This window comes from Telmatherina bonti, assembly GCF_933228915.1.
Source record: "Telmatherina bonti genome assembly, chromosome: 6".
Taxonomy (NCBI): Eukaryota; Metazoa; Chordata; class Actinopteri; order Atheriniformes; family Telmatherinidae; genus Telmatherina; species Telmatherina bonti.
The window spans coordinates 34896840-34917695 of record NC_136624.1 but is presented as its reverse complement, the minus strand read 5'-3'; the positions used below and the strand labels follow the sequence as shown (position 1 = coordinate 34917695).

The window sequence follows — 20856 nt, the reverse complement described above, 5'->3', positions numbered from 1 at the left end:
CTTTAGGCTTAGCTTATAAAGCACCTTTATAACTAATGGCTCAGACTTGTAGATTGACACATGACATTATTGGCTATTCTCTGTTTTATGGACAGCATATACTGTATATTGCTCCAAGTTGCTTTACAATTTGTACAGCTTGCAGCTCTGTCCTTTGACTTCTGAATTTCTGAGGACGAACTGTTTCTGGCTGACATTCTTGTTTTACACACTGAGTTTCCAGATGCAATTGCCCTGTTTGTCAGAGCCTTTATAGCACTCTACAACTGTTCACATTTATTTGAAGAAAAAAAAAAAGTATTTATATGTGCAAGTGAGTACCTTGCATAAGAAAAATACAGCTACCACATCAGGAAGTGTATGCCAAAGTCCACATTCTCTAAGTTTGGGTTTGAATGCTTGTATGTGTTTCAAAGTGTATCTCTGCATGGGTGTGTGTTTTTCATGTGGGCCATCTAATGGCACAAAGCGGGCAGTGTGTGCCCCCTCGGGCGCTGAAATGTACACTTCGGACAACAGGCGGCTTCAGTCCCTCTCAATAGGAGCTGCCCTTCTTATTGTACCTAATGCACAATGAGCTTTTCTCTCTCTGTCTGTCTTCCTCTCTGTGTCTTTCTCCCTTTATGACCATAACAAAAAGTGTTTCTAATGAAAAAGTGAGGGAATCAGACTTTTGACTGATGCTCTGCCATCTATCATATCAGCATTTTAATAAAGCAGAAATCTGGCTTCAGGACCTCACTCCTTTGAATACAAACAAGCTTAGTCATGCAGGGATGAGCTGTAGTCATTGCAGAAGGGGAACTGTGTGTTTTGGGACTCCCCTTTGAATCTTTACAAGTGTGTACGCATTTAAAAAAAATAAAAGAAAAAGATGAGATGTTGCTAAGGGGTGATGGGTGTTCCCCTGGTCTTTCTCCTCACATGATCTCCCAAGAACAACAAGATAACATGACTCCCGCATGACCTTGCTTCAAACATTACAAAGGAAATCCTCTTCAGTCAACACAACTTGATTTGATATAGAGCATTTAAGGATGTTTACTTGGAGATGCTGCAAACATTATTCTTCATTCATTCATTTATTTTCTAGATTGCTTATCACAGGGAGTTGGAGCTTGTCCCAGAAGAAGCTTACAAAATATAAGAAATGAACAACTCCATTTAGGTCCATTTGGATTGGTCAGAGTTTTTACAGATTTACCGTAAACTGAGGGGTCTCTCTGTTTTTTTTTTTTTTTTTTATTGTTCATGATTACAAAATGTACAGACTACTGTCAGGACAAAGAACCACTTCACCCAGAGTAAAAAAAAAAAAAAAAAAGTCTCTGAGCAAGATTACCTACCCCAGCTTTAATGTAATGGTTAATGTAGGACAACTTCTGTTTCCCCAACATAAAAGCAAAACATGGAGCTGCATCAAATCCTAGCAGTCATGGGTTCATTATATCTCAGTCAGAACATTATCAGATTCTTTCACACTTGACCAATACACGTGTGTATGTTATAATCATCTAAACATAATGCCCTGCATTGAACCAACATTGCCTTTTGTGTTATTGTCAGCAATCTGAATTTGGCTTATGCAGGAAATTGAGAACTATGGTTGCAGGTGGAGCAGAGTTCGCTTCTCCAGAGGTCATTTGTTCATTCACACCTCTCCAAAGGGACCAGATTTTCTGATTTCTGGACAAAAGAAATGGTATTAGTGCTGTAATGTAATAAGACTTCAAAAAGTTAGGGATATTTATCTTTATTGTAAAATTTACAGGAAATGTAAAGCGCTCATGCAACACTGATTACAGCATCATGAATGTAGGGCATTAATGTTTTAAGTGATAATTCTTTCATCTCAAACACTTTTATGAAACAAAAGGGAACAACAGTGGTGGATATATCACCGTAATGTCACAATGAATTGTCATGCATTAGGTGTTATTCTGGTCTGATGATGTCTAAAGCTTGTTAGATACTCCACAAGAAGCAAAAAATTTGTTCTGGCTCTCAAGGTTGCGAGAACTAGTTAAAAAAATTCTTCTTGTTCTGGTCTATTTATACTTCGTATACAGCGGGACGGGGATCACTGCGGGTGGTGATGTCTGTATTTTATGTGCAATGAACCCGGTTATTTTATGTTTAATGAGAAACTTCATACAAGGCAGGGCAAATTTTTCACGCAGTTCCGTCCGTGTTCCACATGTTGTAAAAATGTTCATCTTTTTTCACCTCTCCGATCAGCTGTTTCATTCAAACAATTCGTTTTACCTGCATCAGGAAAAATGCGAAAGCGGGAACTATCTGCTTCATGCATATCTTTGTTAACCACACCCACCTTAAATGTCTGACCAATCACACGATACTTCCCGGAGCTCCACAAGAAAAAAGTTCAACAAGCCCAAGAACTGTCTTCAGTCACGTCCGCGAGAACAAAACATCATTTTCTTCTTAGAGCCTCAAGAACAGAGCAGGCCTCAAGAAGAGCTCAAGAAGATTAGAACAAGGAAGACAGCAGAACCAGATGGCATCAGCTCTAGGCTCCTCAAGTCCTGCGCAGACTAACTGTGTGGCGTCATGGAGCATGTCTTCAACATGAGCCTAAAGCTGAGGGTTGTACCACAGCTGTGGAAGACCTCGTGCACGGTACCAGTGCCCAGGACTTAGCTTTAGCCCGCTTACCTCCGTTAGCTGGTTAGCTCCTGTTATCTCTGGGTTAGCTTGGTTAGCTCTTAGCTACAGGCAGCTCGTAGTTCGCTCAATGTCAATCATCCAACGCAACGCTCATAGCCCCCTCTCAGCTCCACCTCTTTGCCCATATTTGTATTTTCTGGGCAAGACAACACCCATGCCCCTGCCAAGATGGCAATGGTAGGAACCGCCCACCGAGCTTCAATTCAGCTCTTCTGAAACCTATGGGTGACTTCACGGAGGCTCCGTCCATCTTTCTATATACAGTCTATGGGTACAACTCACTTATGTCACTTACACAGCTACACATAGTCATAGTCACATTGCTGAATATAACACTAGAATATACTGAAGTCACATTACCCAGACTTATTTTTACTGTTTATATGCTGCACACATTTAATGTACATAATAGTTATCTTGTTTATTGCATGTTTCTATTCTCCTGCTGTTCTTTAACTCTGTGTCGCAACACTGGAATTTTCCCACTGTAGGACTAATAAAGGCTTATCTTCAGGACAAGAAAAAAAGAATTATACCAAAGCATGATGAAGCTGATTTAATCACAACAAATGGGATTTCATTTCTGAACTTGGGTCAGCATTTATTTGTCATATTTGCATTGTTCCTTTTGCTTAAGAAGATCTCTTCTGGACTGTGTCTGGTCTGTCAAGAAATGCATAAAAAATGTCATTCCACAGCAGCCACAAGCTGATTTTACTGAAGACATGTGTCTGCTAACTATTTTGAGTGTTTATTGATGGCCTATTGATCACACTTAATAAATAAATGAATGATTAGATAAAGAAGTAAACAAATAAACAAATCAATAAATAAATGCACTGTACACTGTTTGATTCTTGAGGCAATTGATGTCTGGAGAGAGACAGGTGGTGTTTGTATAGCTTTTAGAAAAACTCACTGGCTTCTACTTCTTCTTCACTTGGCATTCAAAGTGCATCTGCATTTTTAAATGGTATTAAGAGAAAAACAAAATGACTGTGACTGTGGGAGTGTTGTGTATCCGAATTGCTTCAGCAACAGTGACTGCACTGTAATCCATCAACACATTCACTCAGAAATCTTTCTGTTACCATCCCTCTAGAATTGAGTGACAAGCTATCAACATCGTGACAGCATTTAGCACAACAGTTTTGGGTTTGTTGACATAACACTGTAATCAGCATTAAGTGAATGAATGAATGAATGAATGAATGAATGAATTTATTTCGAGACAGATAAGAAAGCGTGAACATACACATATCCATATACATACACATACAGACATATATACTCCCATACATATACATACATACACACACATATACATACATATGCACACACACATATATACATATACATATACATACATACATACATATACACACACCTGCATATATATATACATACATACATACACCCACGCACATGTACATATACATACATAAACATATACCCATATATAAATACACACATATGTAGATACAATAAGAATAGTATATGTATCTGTGTATGTATTTCATACAGTATACCCATTTTGGGCAACAAAATAAATAAAAACTGTACCTCGAAAAGGAGTGGGAAGAAGAAAACTTATTAGTGGGAAGAAGAAAACTTATTTGAGGTGAGGTTATCATCTTGAGTTTGGTATCTTGAAATAAGGCATAAAAGCCCTTTAACCGCTTCAGGGAATCTGTTCATTACTTACCAATATAAAAACACCTAACTACAAACCCACTTCTACATGAACATACGTGTTAAAGTTGTATTGAAATACTACACACTTTCCCTGGAATGTTTACACTCCATGTAGACATCTAACTTCTACACAAAAACAAAGCGCTACCATCTCTGTTTCCCCCTTTCATTTCCACTTTCTCTCGCTGCTCTCATACGCTCACTTTCTTTATCTTCTCCACAGCTTCCCTTACCTCTCGGGCTGGACTGTGCTGCATTAACGTCGGCTCGCCCTCCCCTGCCCCCTCGCCCCTCAGCAATGGCCTCACGCATCGGGCTGCGGATGCAGGTACAACACATCTACTTTCTTCCATTTACTATGAAGTACATGCTAGCCTTTCCTTAGTAGCGGGTATCATATTGTGTTTAATGGTAAGATAAACTTGTACGAGGTTATCGCTTCTAACTGGTTTCAGTCATACTCTTCTCATAGATCCCAGCTTGTACATGTAAATACTGCATTCTTTGAACCTATTAGGCCATTTTTTATTATATATGCATATAATTTTACAATTTGGTAAAAGGCCCCCAAAAATCCAGGAGAAGTTCCGGACAAGTTTTACAAGATATCAAACATAGATCTGGATTCTGGCAAAATTTTGATATAACAGTTCAGAAAAATAATGGATCTTTTCATCACTGCAAGAGAAAAAAATTAAGATACAACAAACACCAAAATATAGCCAAGACATTTTGGATTTATTGTCAAAGTAGCTCGCAGTCTAATAGTTTAGCGATATAAAACGAATTTAGGAACAGAGCATCAGCTGGAAATGATTGTACCGGTGGAAATGAGCTGCCTGACGGGGGTCTGTGCTCTCCAAGTGCTTCTTTAATCCAGTCTTTTTGCTGGTATGAAATGACTTGTCCTTGAAAAGTGTTATAAGTTAATTTACTGACTTACCATTAGTACTACGATGAGGTATCTTTGGAATCTAGTTCTGAGTAATTTCTCGTCAGGTTTTTTTTTATTTATTTATTTATTTTTTTACACTAATTCTCATTTTAAAACAAGAAACTTTAATTCTCTTGATGAGTACAGCTAAAGGAGATTACATTTTTACTGTTTTAGTATCTCTACATTGATACAAAATTTAAAATAAAAATGCTAATTCTGCTTTCTCATTAAAATCCTCAGTTGCCTAGCTATAAAAGGTGTTGAATTTCACAATGCATACTTGTTATTAAAATGTCTTTGACTCAAATTTGAGGCACAAACTGTTTGTTTTATACTTCAGGCCAGTAGAACCAGTTTCCAGTTTTGGTAGAGACCTCAGACTCTCTTTTAACTGTTGCTCTACATGGCATCTTTGCATGGATAGTGCTTTGATAGTAGATTAAGTGGTCATTTGTTTGACCTGCATAACTTCAGACAGTAGTTTTTCTGCAGAAAAATGTTTAGGCTCTCTTTTTGACTCTTTAATACTTAAGCATTCTCACTGTATTTGGTTCACAGAGTGATTTAAGATTTGCATGTGACATAACATGATGCAGTAAAGTAACTTCCCTGGTTTGCATTTCATTAAACAATTCTGTGGTGTGTGTTTGCGTCCAGCTGATGCGAGACCAGCTGCAGCAGGAGGAGCAGCGTGAGCGGCAGCAGCAGCAGCAGAATGCAGCCCTGCAGTACATGCAGCACCGCATGGCTGGACCACCTGCACCCACCCCTGCTATTAGCACCCCACAGCATTACCAAAGCATGCAGGTCCCAGTGGAAGTTCTGAAGGTCAGTGTGGCCACAAGCAGTCATTCACCTTATTGACCTACATGTTGTTAATTTGTTCCTCAATTAGTATGTAAATGTTTATTGTGATAAATACCAGATTAACTTCTTTATTATACTAGCATGAATAAATATTTTCAGTTTATACTGTTAAAAAAGAAATAAAAAAAACAAACAAACAAATTTTCAGTTTATAGAAGCTACAGTACGCCATTTTCTTTGCATACGTCTTTTGTTCATTATATTATTGATCAGTAAATGAACCACTGGTTCAGATTAGTTTGTACATTTAAAAACACTGCTGTTGATCTCATCGAGCTGGTTGAACTAATAGAGATTTGTAGTTTGATCCTCTTACTGAAAACATAACCCCCATCCCCCTTCCACATTGCTTTCATGCATTTTCTTTTATAGATTTGAACCTGTGAGAATAAAATGACGTGTGTTGAAACGTCTGACTGCAGTCACAACAGAGGGAAAAAGCTTTAAACAAATCTCATTGATGGGATTGACTTTTAAAAAAAAAAAAAAAAAAAAAAAAAAAAAGATATTGGTTTTTGTGGCTTTTTTTTTTAAAAACAAAAAAAAAAACAGGGGCTGGTGCTCTGTTACTCCAATCACATGTTGCCGGGAAGGAGACAGGACAGGAGGGTGCAGTGGAGGCGTTGTGGCCCCTCACGCTGCTGCGCTGCCACGCAGGGAAAAGTCAGGGACTGCTTTGGAAAAAAAAAAGGCAAAGAAAAAATGCAGTGGAGCAGCAAGCAGGTAGGGAGACAGAAGTGGGAGATAAGAAACGTTTGACATGTTTAGTGATAGGGTAGACAGGAGCAATGTAGATATGGTCAGACAGGGCCAGATAAAGCTGAAGTGACATTTGGGCTGATTCCAGAGATGCCTGTGTTTGTCCTTATCTTTAATAGTGTGTGTTTGTCTGTATTGGTTTGTGCAATGCTCCTCTAAATGTGTGTGTGCTGCTTTGTGATTATTTTTAGCTGTAATTGTGTCCACTGTGCATGTGCTCCTTATGGTATTTAGCAACTTATTGACTGTTTACTCTGTGTGCTTATGTGTGGGGGAATGGAACCGGGTTCATGAAATCTCAGTGCCTTTCCTTTTGCAGATAAAGGAAGCTGTCTGTGGTTGAGGCCCACACTTAACCTGTCATCCTTCTTGCGGCATGTTTTTTTTTTTTGTTTGTTTTTTTTGGACTTCATATTTTCTGCTGACATAACCTGATAAGAAGAGCATTCATGTCTGAGTAGTTGCTCCTCTGGATCATGAGACACATACATATTTTAAATGTATATATATTTCAAAGTGTCAAGAATTGTTTCACCACTAAAATGTGACAGCAGAGGTACAGGAATGTAATCATTGTTGATCGTTGTCTGTTTGTCAGCAAGATTATGCAATAACCACAGAGTCAAATTTCATGAGCTTTAGAGTTGAGGTAAAGTGTGGCTACTGGAGGAACTCAATTTTGCTCTAGAATGTAGATTACTTTCTTTAAAATTAAGAATATGGTATTGGCTTTGGTGGAGCATGTGCTTTCTAAATGCTCTTGTTGTTGTAACGGTGTACACAAAGTCGTAGGAAGAAATAGAAGCATCTGTTTACTGAAGTTGTTTCTGGTTCATTTGATTTAATCCTGTTTTTTAGCTATTAAAGTTGGCGAGTTCTCTCCACTGAGCTTTGATCTTTGATGTGAAGGAATGAGGCCAGCACATTGCGCTACATAGTGTCACCAGAGGATTTAGTGCAGCTTTACTCCTGTAGACATTACTACTGACTTAAAGCTACTATGTCCTGGTGCTGCCACTTCATTTAGATAAAGGAGCTTGAACTCGGTGTTATTGCTTTAAATGTTAGTAGTAAACCACAGTGAGCTGATGAGCTTATATAGTACCCATAGCTTGAAACTTTCTTCCAAAGAATAGCTTCTTATGTCTCCCCAATGTTCTTAAATAAAATCATAAGTAAATAAGTATGTTGCTCCCTCAAATTGGAATTAACTGGAAAATCACCTGAATTTCAAGGAGCTGGTTCCACTGACCGAATTGGAACTAATGTTAAACATAATAATAATGTGTGCATTGATTTCATTTTTAAATTTGAGATTTTGGTATTTTAAGCTTTTCATGTCTTGAATTAGGATGTTTTCATAGTTCCTTTTGATGATATATCGATATGTATTTATTTTTATATGTTCAGTGTAAACCGATTATTGTTTTCATTACAGACCTGAACTTCTGCTGGTCTTTGTCAGAACATTGTTTTATTTTAAGATTTTATTTCCTTGTTAAATAAAGGTTGAATAAAAATAAGAAAAAAACAAATGGCGCTGAGCTAATTTTCCATTAAAATGAATCAGTTTTGATTATAAGTTTTTGTTTTTAGGATGCTATAATTGAAAAAAGGTCTCCTTACCAATCAGATCTTGCTGGAAAACCACCAAAAAAATCAACCATAATATTCAAACATATTTGCAAAAACTCATATCTGCTGCTAAATTAATGATGATAAAAGAGTTTATAATATTTTTTATGATATATTTCTCCAATTCAGGTGCAGACCCACCTTGAGAATCCAACAGACTATCACATCCGCCAGTCACGGAGACAGCAAGTAAAAGAATACCTTTCAACCACCTACGCCACCAAACAGGTAATTGTCTCACCTGTTTTCACATTTTCTTTGCGTTTGTATTAATCTGTGCAAACAGTATTTCAGCAACTCAGTGCTCTATCATTCATTAACACTATCACCCTCCTGTTTTTCTTAGACAGTCCAGGCAGTAGCAGGGCTAATGCCACCATCTTCTCCCACCAACATGGCACCTGCAGGGGGATCAGCATCTGCACCCCCACCTCTCCACTCACCACACATGCGAACAGAGCAGTTCATGTCTGGCAGCAGCGCCCCCAACAGTCCCATGGCCATGCTCAACATTGACTCGAGCCATGAGAAGGAGGTAGATGTGTGGGCAGACAGTGGCACGGACATAAACCCGTACACGATAATACCATCATCGACTTATAAAGCCAAATTTACAAGAACCAAACTCAACGCATATCCCAAAAATATGGCTTTATTACACTTGTATATGAAATTATGAGGGTTGAATATTGCCCCCAAAGAGAAATTACCTCCACATTTTATGAAAGCATCGTAATGTTTTAACTGCAAGCAAGAGCAGCATTTGCAGATCAACTGGTGTGAATGTGTTCTCCATGCAGTATGTGTGTGTGAATGAAGTGGTGACTAACCGGCAATAACCGAGGTTGGCAATCAGTGGTATTTAAATGCTTCATAATGGCCTTGCAGCAGTAATTACAGCTTGTTAAAGTGACAGAAAAACAGCAGAATGTGGGGCCTTTGAACCTAGAAGACTTTGACCAACTCTCTCCCTTCAACTTGCAACCTCACTGGAGAAAATAATCCAGTGGTCATTTGCCATCAGGTTTCTGGCACCTTAATGAAATAAATGTAGCACGTCGGTGTTTTTAACATTAAACACTGGAATGTGGTGTTTTTTTGTTTTTTTTTTCTTGCTGTAGTAGATAAAAAGAGTCTAAATTTGTCAACAGTCCTATAATTGTCTGCTGTTTTCTTTAGCTCGCGTTGTCATGCTAAACTGTAAAAGCTACATTGTTTTTCATTTTCAGATGGACGAGGTCATTGATAACATCATCAGCATGCAGTCCAGCTATGATGATGTTCAACCATACGTGGACCCCATCCAGATGCCAAACACAGTAAGTGGAAGCAGTCGACCAAGACAAGTGATTAATCTGAAATTGTGTATTTTACTTTATGCTTTTTTTTAAAACGTGAAAGGATTTGGTAATTAATTGGATTTTGATCATATTAATGAAGGTTTCGTTGGTTTAGTTTGAGGAACCAGGCTCATTTAGGCTTTTCTATTTATGCTCTGATATTATATCGTTTTACAAAAACATTTTCATCTTGCATCACATTCAAATTGAAAAGCAACATATTTTTTGCACAGTAATTGGGGGAATGAGATTAAATGTGTGGTATTTTAATATCACCTTAAACCTCTTAAACTTTGATTCTTTTCAGGGTTTATTTCAGACCAATTCCCAACATGAGTCATAGTGCTGGATGTGCCAAGCCATCAACACTCTAGTCTAGTCTCGAGTTTTGTTTTTCAGTTGTTGCTATAATCACTGTTTCTATATCTGTGTGTCGATTCTTATTTATTATCAGCAGCCTTTGTTTTTTCCTGCAGTTATCAGGCATTTCTATGCATCTATTAGTTCTGTTAATGAGTTAATGTTTCAAAGCAGCTATTGAATTTTGCTCCAGATCCACTTTCTGTTTCTGCACATACCCACGTTAAGCAATTAGCTATGCTTTTATATAGCCATATACACAAGCACGTAGACAAACTACGACAAAATGCACGAAGCAGTGTATAATTGACTTAAACACTAAACATTCCATCACTAAACCATGTTGGACATAGTTAGAAACTGTAGGGAAGACATGTCTGTGGAAGACTGTGCCGTGCTTTGTGTCTGAGAGAACACACTGAGAAAATTAACAATTAAACAACCAGTTAGAGTTCAACTTGTTTACAAGACATTTGGAATGAGGGAGGTGCAGAAGAAAAAAAAAAGGGGGGGAGGAAAAGAGAGGAGGAGGGAAAGAGGGATGAGGACAATTTATGCAAGGGGAAAACAGGCTGAAAGTCCAGTTAGGGGAAAGTTCACTCCTGTTTGGTGGGGGAGCAGAGGTAGAAGAAAGACGGGAGCGGTGCTGCAGAGGTCATTCTCCCAGGACAGGAGTGGCAGTGCCAGACAGAGCTGCATGTGCTGCCTGTGCCAAATAGAGAAGAAGAACCCTCCCGCCCCCCCTCAACGGGCCTTGTAAGGGAAGGAGTGTAGGATGAAGGAGATGAGTAAGACATATGCCATTGTGGAAGTTATAGAAGGAGAACAGATTCAACTGGTAAGACAGTGGAGCTCTTTTCTAACTTTAATATGACTTGATTTGAGTTGGTGGTGATGGTGGTGGAGGTGGGGGTGGGGTCCTTTCTTCTTTTTTCTCAGAATGTTTGTTAGTGGATTGAACTGCAGTTTAGACAGATGCAGCAGAGGCACTAACTCCCAGCCTTGGGTCCCTGATTACAGAAGTAGTCATAGCAGAGGAGGTGAGGGGAGGGGGGGGGGGCGATGGCATTAGCTTTTCTAAGCTATTTTCTTATGTTAGCTTGTAATAGCCTACAATAAAGATTCTCACACATTTTAACTTCATACTGGGTTGCAACTGGAAGTGGAAGTGTAGCAGGCTGACACATTGTGTGGTCATCGCTGTATGTATATGCGTTCAAGAGGTAAACTTACAAGGCCTCCTGTTGCGTTATCTCACACTCAGTGTGGATGATTGGTTTAATCACTTGAAGCATGTCTTCATGCATGTGTCTGTTACACTGATTGATTAGATTGGGCAGCACAGCCTGATCAGACTAAGACTCATCAGTGTGTGAGAAGCAAGTCCCATGAAGCATCTGAGAGAAAGAAACTCAAAGCACAGAACAGTCTGTGAACAATGCTGCAAAAAAATTCCTGCTTTATTCCCAACTGTCAGAACAGTGAGTAAAAACTCACCTGCTAATCCTGATGGGGATTAAAGCAGCAAATTCCGTGGAATTCTTGGAATCTTAAAAGTTTAGTCAGAGCTGGGGACACCACTGAATGCCAGGCACAAGAAAGCAGTTCAACTCCCAAGTTTGTGTGTATCTATGTGTGTGTATGAGTGTATATGGATGGTTATACTGAGCCATACTAGGGTCAGCCTTGGCCATTAATTGAATTCAAAGGATTCGTACTGGAGCGGAGCATAGAGGATGTGGTCAATCTGGGAGCAAGGGAGAGGCTGGGAATTATAGTTTAATGAAGGATGTGTGTTTTTGAGTTTTCTGTAATCAGCAGTGCCCTTGCCATGACAGGCTGAAAGAAAAGATTTGCCACAATAGCAAACATTGAACAAAAACGTCACATTTTTCTGCAAATTCTAAAAGCATTATTTGGGACTTGTCTGAAAAAATCATTATTTCAACAAATCCATTGTTACTAACTTCTGATTTGTGGAATATTCCATACCCCTCCAGCTTAACATTTTATTAATATGCAGCCTCATTTACAACAGTGTGTCAGTATTAAAAGAAGGGCTGATTATAGCTCTGAACCGTGACTAAATGATTGCTACCTATAGATTTACGTTCCATGCATTCTTTAGATCTTTTTCTTTTACAAGTGTTTAACTTGGATGCAGAAGTTTAACTTGCAGAGATCCGTGTCTGAGTTTGTCTGTGAATGTGTTTGATCTCACAGCTCACACAGTAGCTTTCAGATTAAGTTATCTTTTCCTTTGAGCTCTTTATCTTTCAGGCCTCATTAGCAGCATCATATTTGCCCTTGCTTCAGGGAGTGTGACACAGCTGCTTACGGGGCATAAAATAATCCGTCACACTAATTAACCTACACAATTAAAAGGTGCTCAAATCTTTTTAGGAGTCCCTACAAAACTAAATAGCCATTGTTACACAATGTCTAAAGTGCAAGAGTTTGGAGTTTGGAGCACTCAACAAGTGCAATTTCAGGAGCTGGAGAAGCAGCGGAGGGAATTGGGCCATAAAGTGAGATAAGATCGATGACATGATTGTCAATCATTGCTGCGTGTTTGACAGGCTGTTTTTCAGGTGTGATATTATTGCATTGTCTCCTGCTATCTGCTCTTTACAGCACACTTAACATGAACACTGACTCCATAAAATTCACAGGAAGAATCAAACTGCAAAAGGGCCGTAGATGAAACTTTAAATAAATCATGTAAAACTATTCCTGTCTTGGTTTTATTCTGTTTTTTCTTTTATTTCAGTAGTTTCCACTTCTATTTTATGATTACTGCAGGAAAGATTAAGCATATTTTAAGTGTTAGGGCATCTTGTATTTAGGACTGAGGAAGGGTTGATGATTGTACATTATTCTATACCAAGGGTCATTTTGGTGCTTATGAGTTGTAGTTTTCTTCCCTATTCATCTAATGTCTAATGTCACTGCACAATAATTCCCCATAAATGCTCTGCCAGTATGTTTTTTTTTCTGCCAGCAGATCAAATTGACATCTTTGTATTGACTATTTCTTTAAAAATATACATTTTTTGTGCTTATGTGTTACTTTGTATGTGCTCCCTTTCCAGCTCCCATTGTCAAGCAGTCACCTGGACGTGTACACAGGTCCTGGAATGAAGGGGCCAGCCATTACTATGACAAGTAACTCATGTCCTGCCAACCTGACCATCAAAAGAGAACTTTCAGGTGCGAACAAACGTCTAAACTTTGAACTGTTGTTGTCACATTTTGACATTGACGAAGCCGTGTAGATTATCTTAACTCAGTTAAACTATTAAGATGTTCCCAGGTGATACAAAAGTTGTTTGTTGATGAATAAATGTGAAATATTTGCTCCTTTCTTTGCCCGTTGAGGCATTTGTCAGCCGTTAGTTAATCGCTTTTTGTTTTTGCAAAGACGCAGAAGCCCGTGCTTTGGCCAAAGAGAGACAGAAAAAAGACAACCACAATCTGAGTAAGTCTTATTCATCCTATTACTGTGCATCCCTTTGGAAACATTTGCACATACACACTGACATACACACACACACACACACCCACCTTATCCGCGTCTTGAAGTTTTATACAGCTTTGTGCTGATTTAGCTGACATAGTACAAGAGGTGGGTGGATAGTTAACCTGATCATTTTTGCTGTCCTGGCACTAAAGTGTAATTGCCTGTGACTTTGCGTGTGTGTTTAAATGTTTGTTCCTTTTTGCTCATCATTGCATCGCTCCAAAATGCACATATATGCACATTTAAACTGCAACGCCAAAACTGAATATTTTTATGCTGCCGGATTCATCTTTATTGTTTCTTTTCTTCTCTGCTGTAGTTGAAAGGAGGAGGAGATTCAACATTAATGATCGTATCAAAGAACTGGGCACCATGATTCCCAAAACCAATGACCTGTGAGTTGCTTTGACAGCACAGTGTAAGACATCTAAATTAAACTTTTACATACAAGCAGTTACTTATGTATGGAATGGTCCTGTGTGTACTGTGTGTATAGTGACGTGCGCTGGAACAAGGGCACTATTTTGCGGGCGTCTGTGGAGTATATTAAGCGCATGCAGAAAGACGTACAAAGGTCCAGAGAGGTGGAGAACAACTTCAAACGAATGGAGATGGCCAACAAACAGCTGCTGCTACGAATTCAGGTACTCTTCTATCACAATCGCTCACGCAGGATTCCAGGAAATGAACTGAATCTGACCATGTTGTGTTTGCCAACGGTCATCAGGAGTTGGAGATGCAGGCTCGTCTGCATGGTCTGCCCAGCACCTCCCCCTCTGGCCTCAACCCGACCGACATGATGCCTCCTTATATAAAACAAGAGACCAGCCCAGAGGAGAACCTTTCTCACCCCCAACAACAAGCCCACCAACAGCCCCAGCATCTACACCATAATCAGGCCCAGCAGCACCACTTCCTCCCCCAGACCCACCTCCATCCTCAGGGCCAGCCTCAGCCTCAGCCAAGGCATCTGCCACCTCTCCCACACCACCTTCAACCCCAGCAGCCCATCCAGTTCCCAGCTGTGGGCAGCTCCCAGCCTTTTGACTTTGCCCAATCGCTGGACTTGTGCGATGGGATACCTGGATTCTCAGATGGCATGTCAGGGATGGATGACCTGGGCGGACTGGATGTCCAGGGGAGGAGAGGCGATCTGGGCTTCTTGATGATGGATGAGCCGTTGTCTCCTATGGGTGGAGACCCCCTGCTCTCCGCAATGTCCCCCGAGGCCTCTGTTGACTCCAGCCGCAGATCCAGCTTTAGCATAGAGGATGGAGACATTATGTAGACACGTGCACATATATACACTCACTCAAACACACAAGGTTTCAGGGTGTACACAGTTAAAATGGAAAAATAACACAGCCCAACAGGGAACAAAGGAATCATTTATGTTTCAATTCTTACACACACAAGTGACACCTAGTTGTAGTACAGTTATGTCTTTTTAATGGTACGGGCAGAAGCAGGTACAAGGCACTCAAACAGGTGGAAACACGCTGCATAGAATAAACATTTGCACTCATAAAGATGAGCCTCTGAGCAGCTTGAAACTTTGGCCTCGATTTCATAAAGGTGGCTCTGAATCATAATTGAAGAGTGAACGAAACCAGCAGTTAATTAGACTCACGCTATCAGATACAAGGAAACCGGGTGCTTTGTTTCATGTTATAGAGGACAAGTTTTGCACTCCATACAACTGCTTTTAGTAACCGTAAATGATTAGATGAAGGATAGTTAATAAAATAGAAATAGCTTTATGGTCATGCATGCATAATTTATCGGGGGGGCGGGTTTGCGTTCTTCAACTCTGCTATTCCACTGTTTCCTTTAGCATTCATCAAAGATCTGCTGACCTTCGAAACTGGAGTGTATTTCTTTAAATGTCCACATTTAAAAACTCAGGATGGACAATAAACATTTAGAGGCAAAACACACAGCTCTAAATTTTGCCTGTTGTTACATCTGCCCCACTTCAAGCCAAAATTCATGTCTTATCACCTACATATATATCCGCACACTGCCAACCCCATCTTTAAACACTCTTTTCACCCCCTTTTCTCCATCTGACTTCATGTGAAGACACTGTTAAAGGTGTTTGAGAAGCAGTTAAGGGAAATATAATTATGATAAAAAAAAAAAATAAAAAAAAATCAGCATTAACATTGAAATGATCAAATACTCAGGTAACAGAAGACAAAAGCAGGATCAAAGTCATAGGAGGTGTTCGCCATAAGGATGCCAGGCCTGTAACCCTTCTCTGTGTTTGCTTTTTGATTAATGCAGCTGATCCTCTGTATGTTTTCAAATTCATTTACAACCTTAAATATCACAGTAAGTATCACATTCAATCATCCTGGTAAAAGCATTTAGCCTATGTTTGCTTCAGCCTTCCCTTTGGTGGTAAAAAAAAGATGAAGTGGTCTTTTTTTTCTGTTTTTACTTTGTTGGGTTTGTGCAAGAAGCCCGTGTGAAGAAAGGACTGATAAGGTTTGACAGGGAAAAAGAACGAGATAGTTTGTCATTTCAGTCATTCAACACACAGCTCACAAACATGCACACGTTAAACATGCAGACACTCAACCTACCACACGCATTCTTGTGCACAGATACATGTAAATAAATTGCAGTGTGCCCTGCAGCTGTTATCAGATCAGCCTGTTCACAGCTGCCGTCTTCTTCCTTGTGATTAAAGTAAAAGTGCCGGCTGCAGAGGTAAAGCTAAGGTCGCGTTCAAGCTGTCATTTAAAAGGTAATTCATTACTCCAGTTGTCAGAGTGATGGCTGGAACAGGTTGTGGTGAACCTGTGCTGGATCTCTGCTGAGTTAGACCTGGGGCTTGACTGTGATTTGTTACGGCTTTTGATCAGAAACGATGACATTAGAAAAAAAAGATCTAAGGTGATTTTTTTTCCCTTTTTGATTAAAAGAAGTTTTTTTTTTCTTTATTTTATTTTAGAGCTTGTTGTTTATTGTTTCTCCCAAAGCACTGGAAAGTACAGTATATTATTATTTTTTTCTTTATACATGAATATGATTTGTTTCAGATGTTGTATGCCACTAAGCCACTTAACTGTATTTTATTTGTACTTGTTTAGTTTTGTTTTAATTTTATTCCAAGCTGGCCCTCTCTTCTCAGAGCCATTTCCTGGGAATGTTCTGCAAATGTGTTTAAGCCAATGCTTCACAGGAGAACGAGCGGGAAACATTTACACCCTTCTGAATATCAAATGAAAGACAAAGAGATTATGTACATTGAAACTATCATTTTTATATGATTGGGATTTTATTTTTCTCTGCTTAAATATTTTAATTTGGAGCCAAACATACATAATAGTTGATTCTGTAATTTTATGTAAATGAAATTGCTCCTTTGATGAATGTAAGGTTTCCGGTCAGACTGAACTACATCAGAATTTTTGCCCCACTTGCCTCCCTCTTGCCTGACTTATGTGTCCATGGAGACCGGAGATGACCAACTTGAGAAAAAGTCTGACCCAGTGTTTTGTGATTGTCTGGTGTTTTACCACTGACTCTGCATTTGCTGTTGTCCAGATCTGTGCCTTTCTGCTACAGTTTGACGGCTGTTGCACAGTCCCTCAGCCAACACTCCAAAGAGCTCATCAGGTCTCCTCTGTTCTTCCACTTGGGGGTGTTCTGCAGGGCAACCACACAGGGAAAAGTGGTTCTGAATTTACTGAAGATATAAAATGTTTTACCAGAATCCATTCACTGCCTTGTTGGTGTTTTTTTTTTTTGTAATTCTATACATTCGTCAGATGCAGCCCGCAACTTGCATACATATCAACTCGAAGGATTTAGTTTGCAAACATTGAAAATGGACTTTGAAGTGAAGCAAAGTCAGTTTGTGTTTTGAAATCAGTTTCTTAACATCAGCAAATGCATTGAGATTTACGTAAGTCATTTCAAGTTGATTGAAATTGAAAAGTTTTCTGAAAAATCCCAAAACATTAAATGCAAAGAAAACAAATAATGACATTTCTGTTACAAATGAATGAAGTCGTGAAATAATTTCTTTTTAAATATTTTAAAATAATAGAGATTTAGTAATATTTTAGTATATTTAGTAATTTATTTTATAAAACTAAAAAAGATAAAAATGAATGATATTAAGAATTTAGAATTTCACTCTGGGATTAACGAGTTAATCTTAATTTAATATTAAATTTTATATGTAAATGTGTAATTCTGGAAAAGAAAAAGCAAAAGTAAAAAAAACACCATGGTTGTTCCAGTTAAATAAAAAGCTTGACAGCCTTAACAATCTGAGCTACTCTTAAAAAATTAAAGTTAAATAAGGAATAAAGGAACACTTGACTAAAAAAACAAACACACACACAAACCCAAATTGATTTTTTTTAAAAAAGAAAAAAAAGCCTATATTAAAATATAAAGTCTGTTTTGTCAAAGCGTCTTTAAAAGAAATCAGATAAACACAAGAAAAGGAATTTTATAATCTTTCGCTCTACTTAGTGAGACACTTGGCCTGTTTTGAGTAAGAGCTGCTTTTTAGACCAATTAGGTGAAAAACACTGAAAAAAACATTGATTTACTGTAAATAAATACATTTACAGTAAATCCAATCTGTGTATACTTTGGGAGAAAACACTGTTTAAGCAGTTCATTTGATTAATAATTAAATATTTGCATGGAATGCAATAAAATTCAACACTTTAGTCCACAGTGTAGTGTTTTTGAAGACAGCAGCGCTTGCATATTCTAGCCACAAGGGGGCTCCAGAGATCCACATTACAGCCTTTTCCTCTGCGCTGCTGTCAGAACAAGGTCTGTTCAGGCCTGTGCTGATGTGCAGTTAAGCCTTTCTTTTTCTGATGCTGATTAAGTGAGTACTCAAATTTTCACTTGCTCTTAAATGTCAAGCAGAGAAAAGTCACATATCTTTTTGAAAATCTTTTAAATTAACATGAAAAAAGCTTCAAAACAAACACTGCAATACACGTGTCCTGTTACATCTTCAGCAAGAAAGAATAGATGTTTTGACTGAGTGAAATTTATTAATGTTAGTCTATAAATCCCTTCTATTTTCTTTCAGTCCTGATGATGGTCAAATGTCACCTGCTTTCTTTTTGTTGGCCTCCTTTTTTCCCCCGCTCTTCCCAACGTTTCCTCCTGATGTATTAGTCCACCGCTGCTTAGGATGATCCATAAACCGTTTAACAGCCTTTCTTAAGTTTAAATCAGGGTAATCTTTTTCCTTATCCACACACATACACACAAGCACACACACTCAGTGATATCGCAGAGCATGTTTAAGTGTGGTGATGGTGTCTGCAGCCCATCCACAGGCCCATTCTCCTGGGTCTTTATGATGCTAATGTACTTCCCGGTTTAATAAATCCCTGTAGAGCTGCAAGGAGTAGATCTTATGGCTCACTCCGATCACCACCTTTTCGCCCATTCCCTCCTCCCAACACACAGACACACACACACTGGCTGCTATTACTGCTGCAGAAATGCCTGCCTTGCACTTCCACAGATACTTGGGTGGCTGTTTAGTGAGAGGAAAGGAGGGAAAGGGTCGAGACAAATCAAACATGAAGGTGCAATTTAAGCAATGTTGGCACGGAAATGCAGAGTTTGGCCCTGGTGTGGTCTGCTAGAGGCCACGCTAGAGGAGGCACATTGAGAAGCTTTTTCTACTCTTTTTTTTTTTTTTTTTTTTTTTGTGATGGATAGGCGTTTTTGAAGTGGGTTTGGCGTAGCACCTTGAGCGCCTCTTTGCCCTTCAGACAGAGATGAGAAAGTGGGAAAAGTGAAATAATGAAATAAAGTTCAGAAAGTGAACAAGGAGCTCCATTCAGAGCTGAAACCTCTATAGGACCAGAGCAAAATTAAGTTTCATTCTCTCCTCCAACCGATTCTTCTTTTCATCCTTCTTCTTCTTCACCCATACTTCTCTCTACAAGCTGCCCCCTCCCTCCATAGCTCCTGGGCTTGGTGTGTGTGTGTCTTCCTTACATCTCAGGGGAGCAGTGTGTCACTCAGCTTGAAGCCCGCGGAAGAGAGGTGAAAGGGGGCTGATTGAGCTAATTTAGCCCCTGGATGGGAGAGCAGGAAAGGCCTCACCCTCTGCTAATAGACAGACATCAAAATGGAGATGAGGAGAAGAGGGGGGTGAGGGAAGAGGAAGGGCGATAAAACTGAGAAGACTTTTTGATGGATTTATCTCTTTTGTCCAAGACGATACGAGGGAAAACTTTTATGAACACTGAGTGACATTGTGAAGTTGGTAAAGGTTTATGCGTGTTGCCTGGAATTAAAACGTGCTGATATTACTTATTGATCCGTCCTCCTCCATTAAGACACCCTCAATCACAGTCTTCTTTATGATCTCTCCTCACTAGGCCACTCAACATTCACTTTGTCTGACAGGCAGACTGCAACTCACACCACAAAACACCAGCTTTTACCACAAAAATGGGGACTGTAGGCACTTTTTAAATAGCCTTTGTAGACATAGCAAGTCTTGTAAGACCTGATGGCTCGCCCATAAAAAAAAAAAACCTCACATGAAGATGGAGCTATACTGATCGATTTCACTCCAAAGTCCATAAATCAATGAGATTGTGGTTTTCTCTGAAGTTTCTTTGACACCTCTGTCTGCTTCTTTCTCCTTACCCATTTTTTCTTTTTACAAGGTTGTACAACAGAATTTCATGTTGAAATTAAGAGCTTACAGAACGTAGTCAAAAAGACCAATCTGCCACATGCCTCTTCAGTCTCTTCCACACATCTTCCAGCTAACTAACTTGATCTCCAGACTGTCATCACACACCTCCTGTCCTTCTTCATTCCCGCTTCTCCTGCCCTTCTTTATTCTGTCGCTCCTTTGTCCATCTTCCTCTACATATTTAATACTCTTCGCTGACTCCTCTCAACCCTCCGTTCCTCTATTCCTGAAAAAAAAGGAGCTGAAATTGGCTGGAGAGATGAATAATGTCAACGCCATTAGCAGTGGCGGGGACGGATCAGCCTTTTCATGTGTGTGGAGGTGAAAAGATGAGCTGCAGGAG

General features: G+C 39.2%; 1 protein-coding gene across 2 annotated transcripts in view; it reads left to right on the top strand.

Annotated features, from left to right (window-relative positions):
* tfeb (transcription factor EB) overlaps positions 1-17519 on the top strand; it is a 33866-nt gene extending 16347 nt beyond the window's left edge. The window contains exons 3-12 of one of the 2 annotated variants that reach the window (XM_079241484.1): positions 4607-4711; positions 5978-6148; positions 8711-8809; positions 8928-9116; positions 9811-9900; positions 13374-13491; positions 13709-13759; positions 14121-14196; positions 14298-14445; positions 14529-17519. In XM_079241484.1, coding sequence (XP_079097610.1) covers positions 4682-4711; positions 5978-6148; positions 8711-8809; positions 8928-9116; positions 9811-9900; positions 13374-13491; positions 13709-13759; positions 14121-14196; positions 14298-14445; positions 14529-15089 — 1533 coding nt within the window. In that variant the 5' untranslated portion in view covers positions 4607-4681 and the 3' untranslated portion in view covers positions 15090-17519. Of the gene's footprint in view, positions 1-4606; positions 4712-5977; positions 6149-8710; positions 8810-8927; positions 9117-9810; positions 9901-13373; positions 13492-13702; positions 13760-14120; positions 14197-14297; positions 14446-14528 lie in introns of both variants that reach the window. The other variant, XM_079241483.1, reaches the window with a different exon arrangement.
* Positions 17520-20856: the final 3337 nt, after the last annotated feature.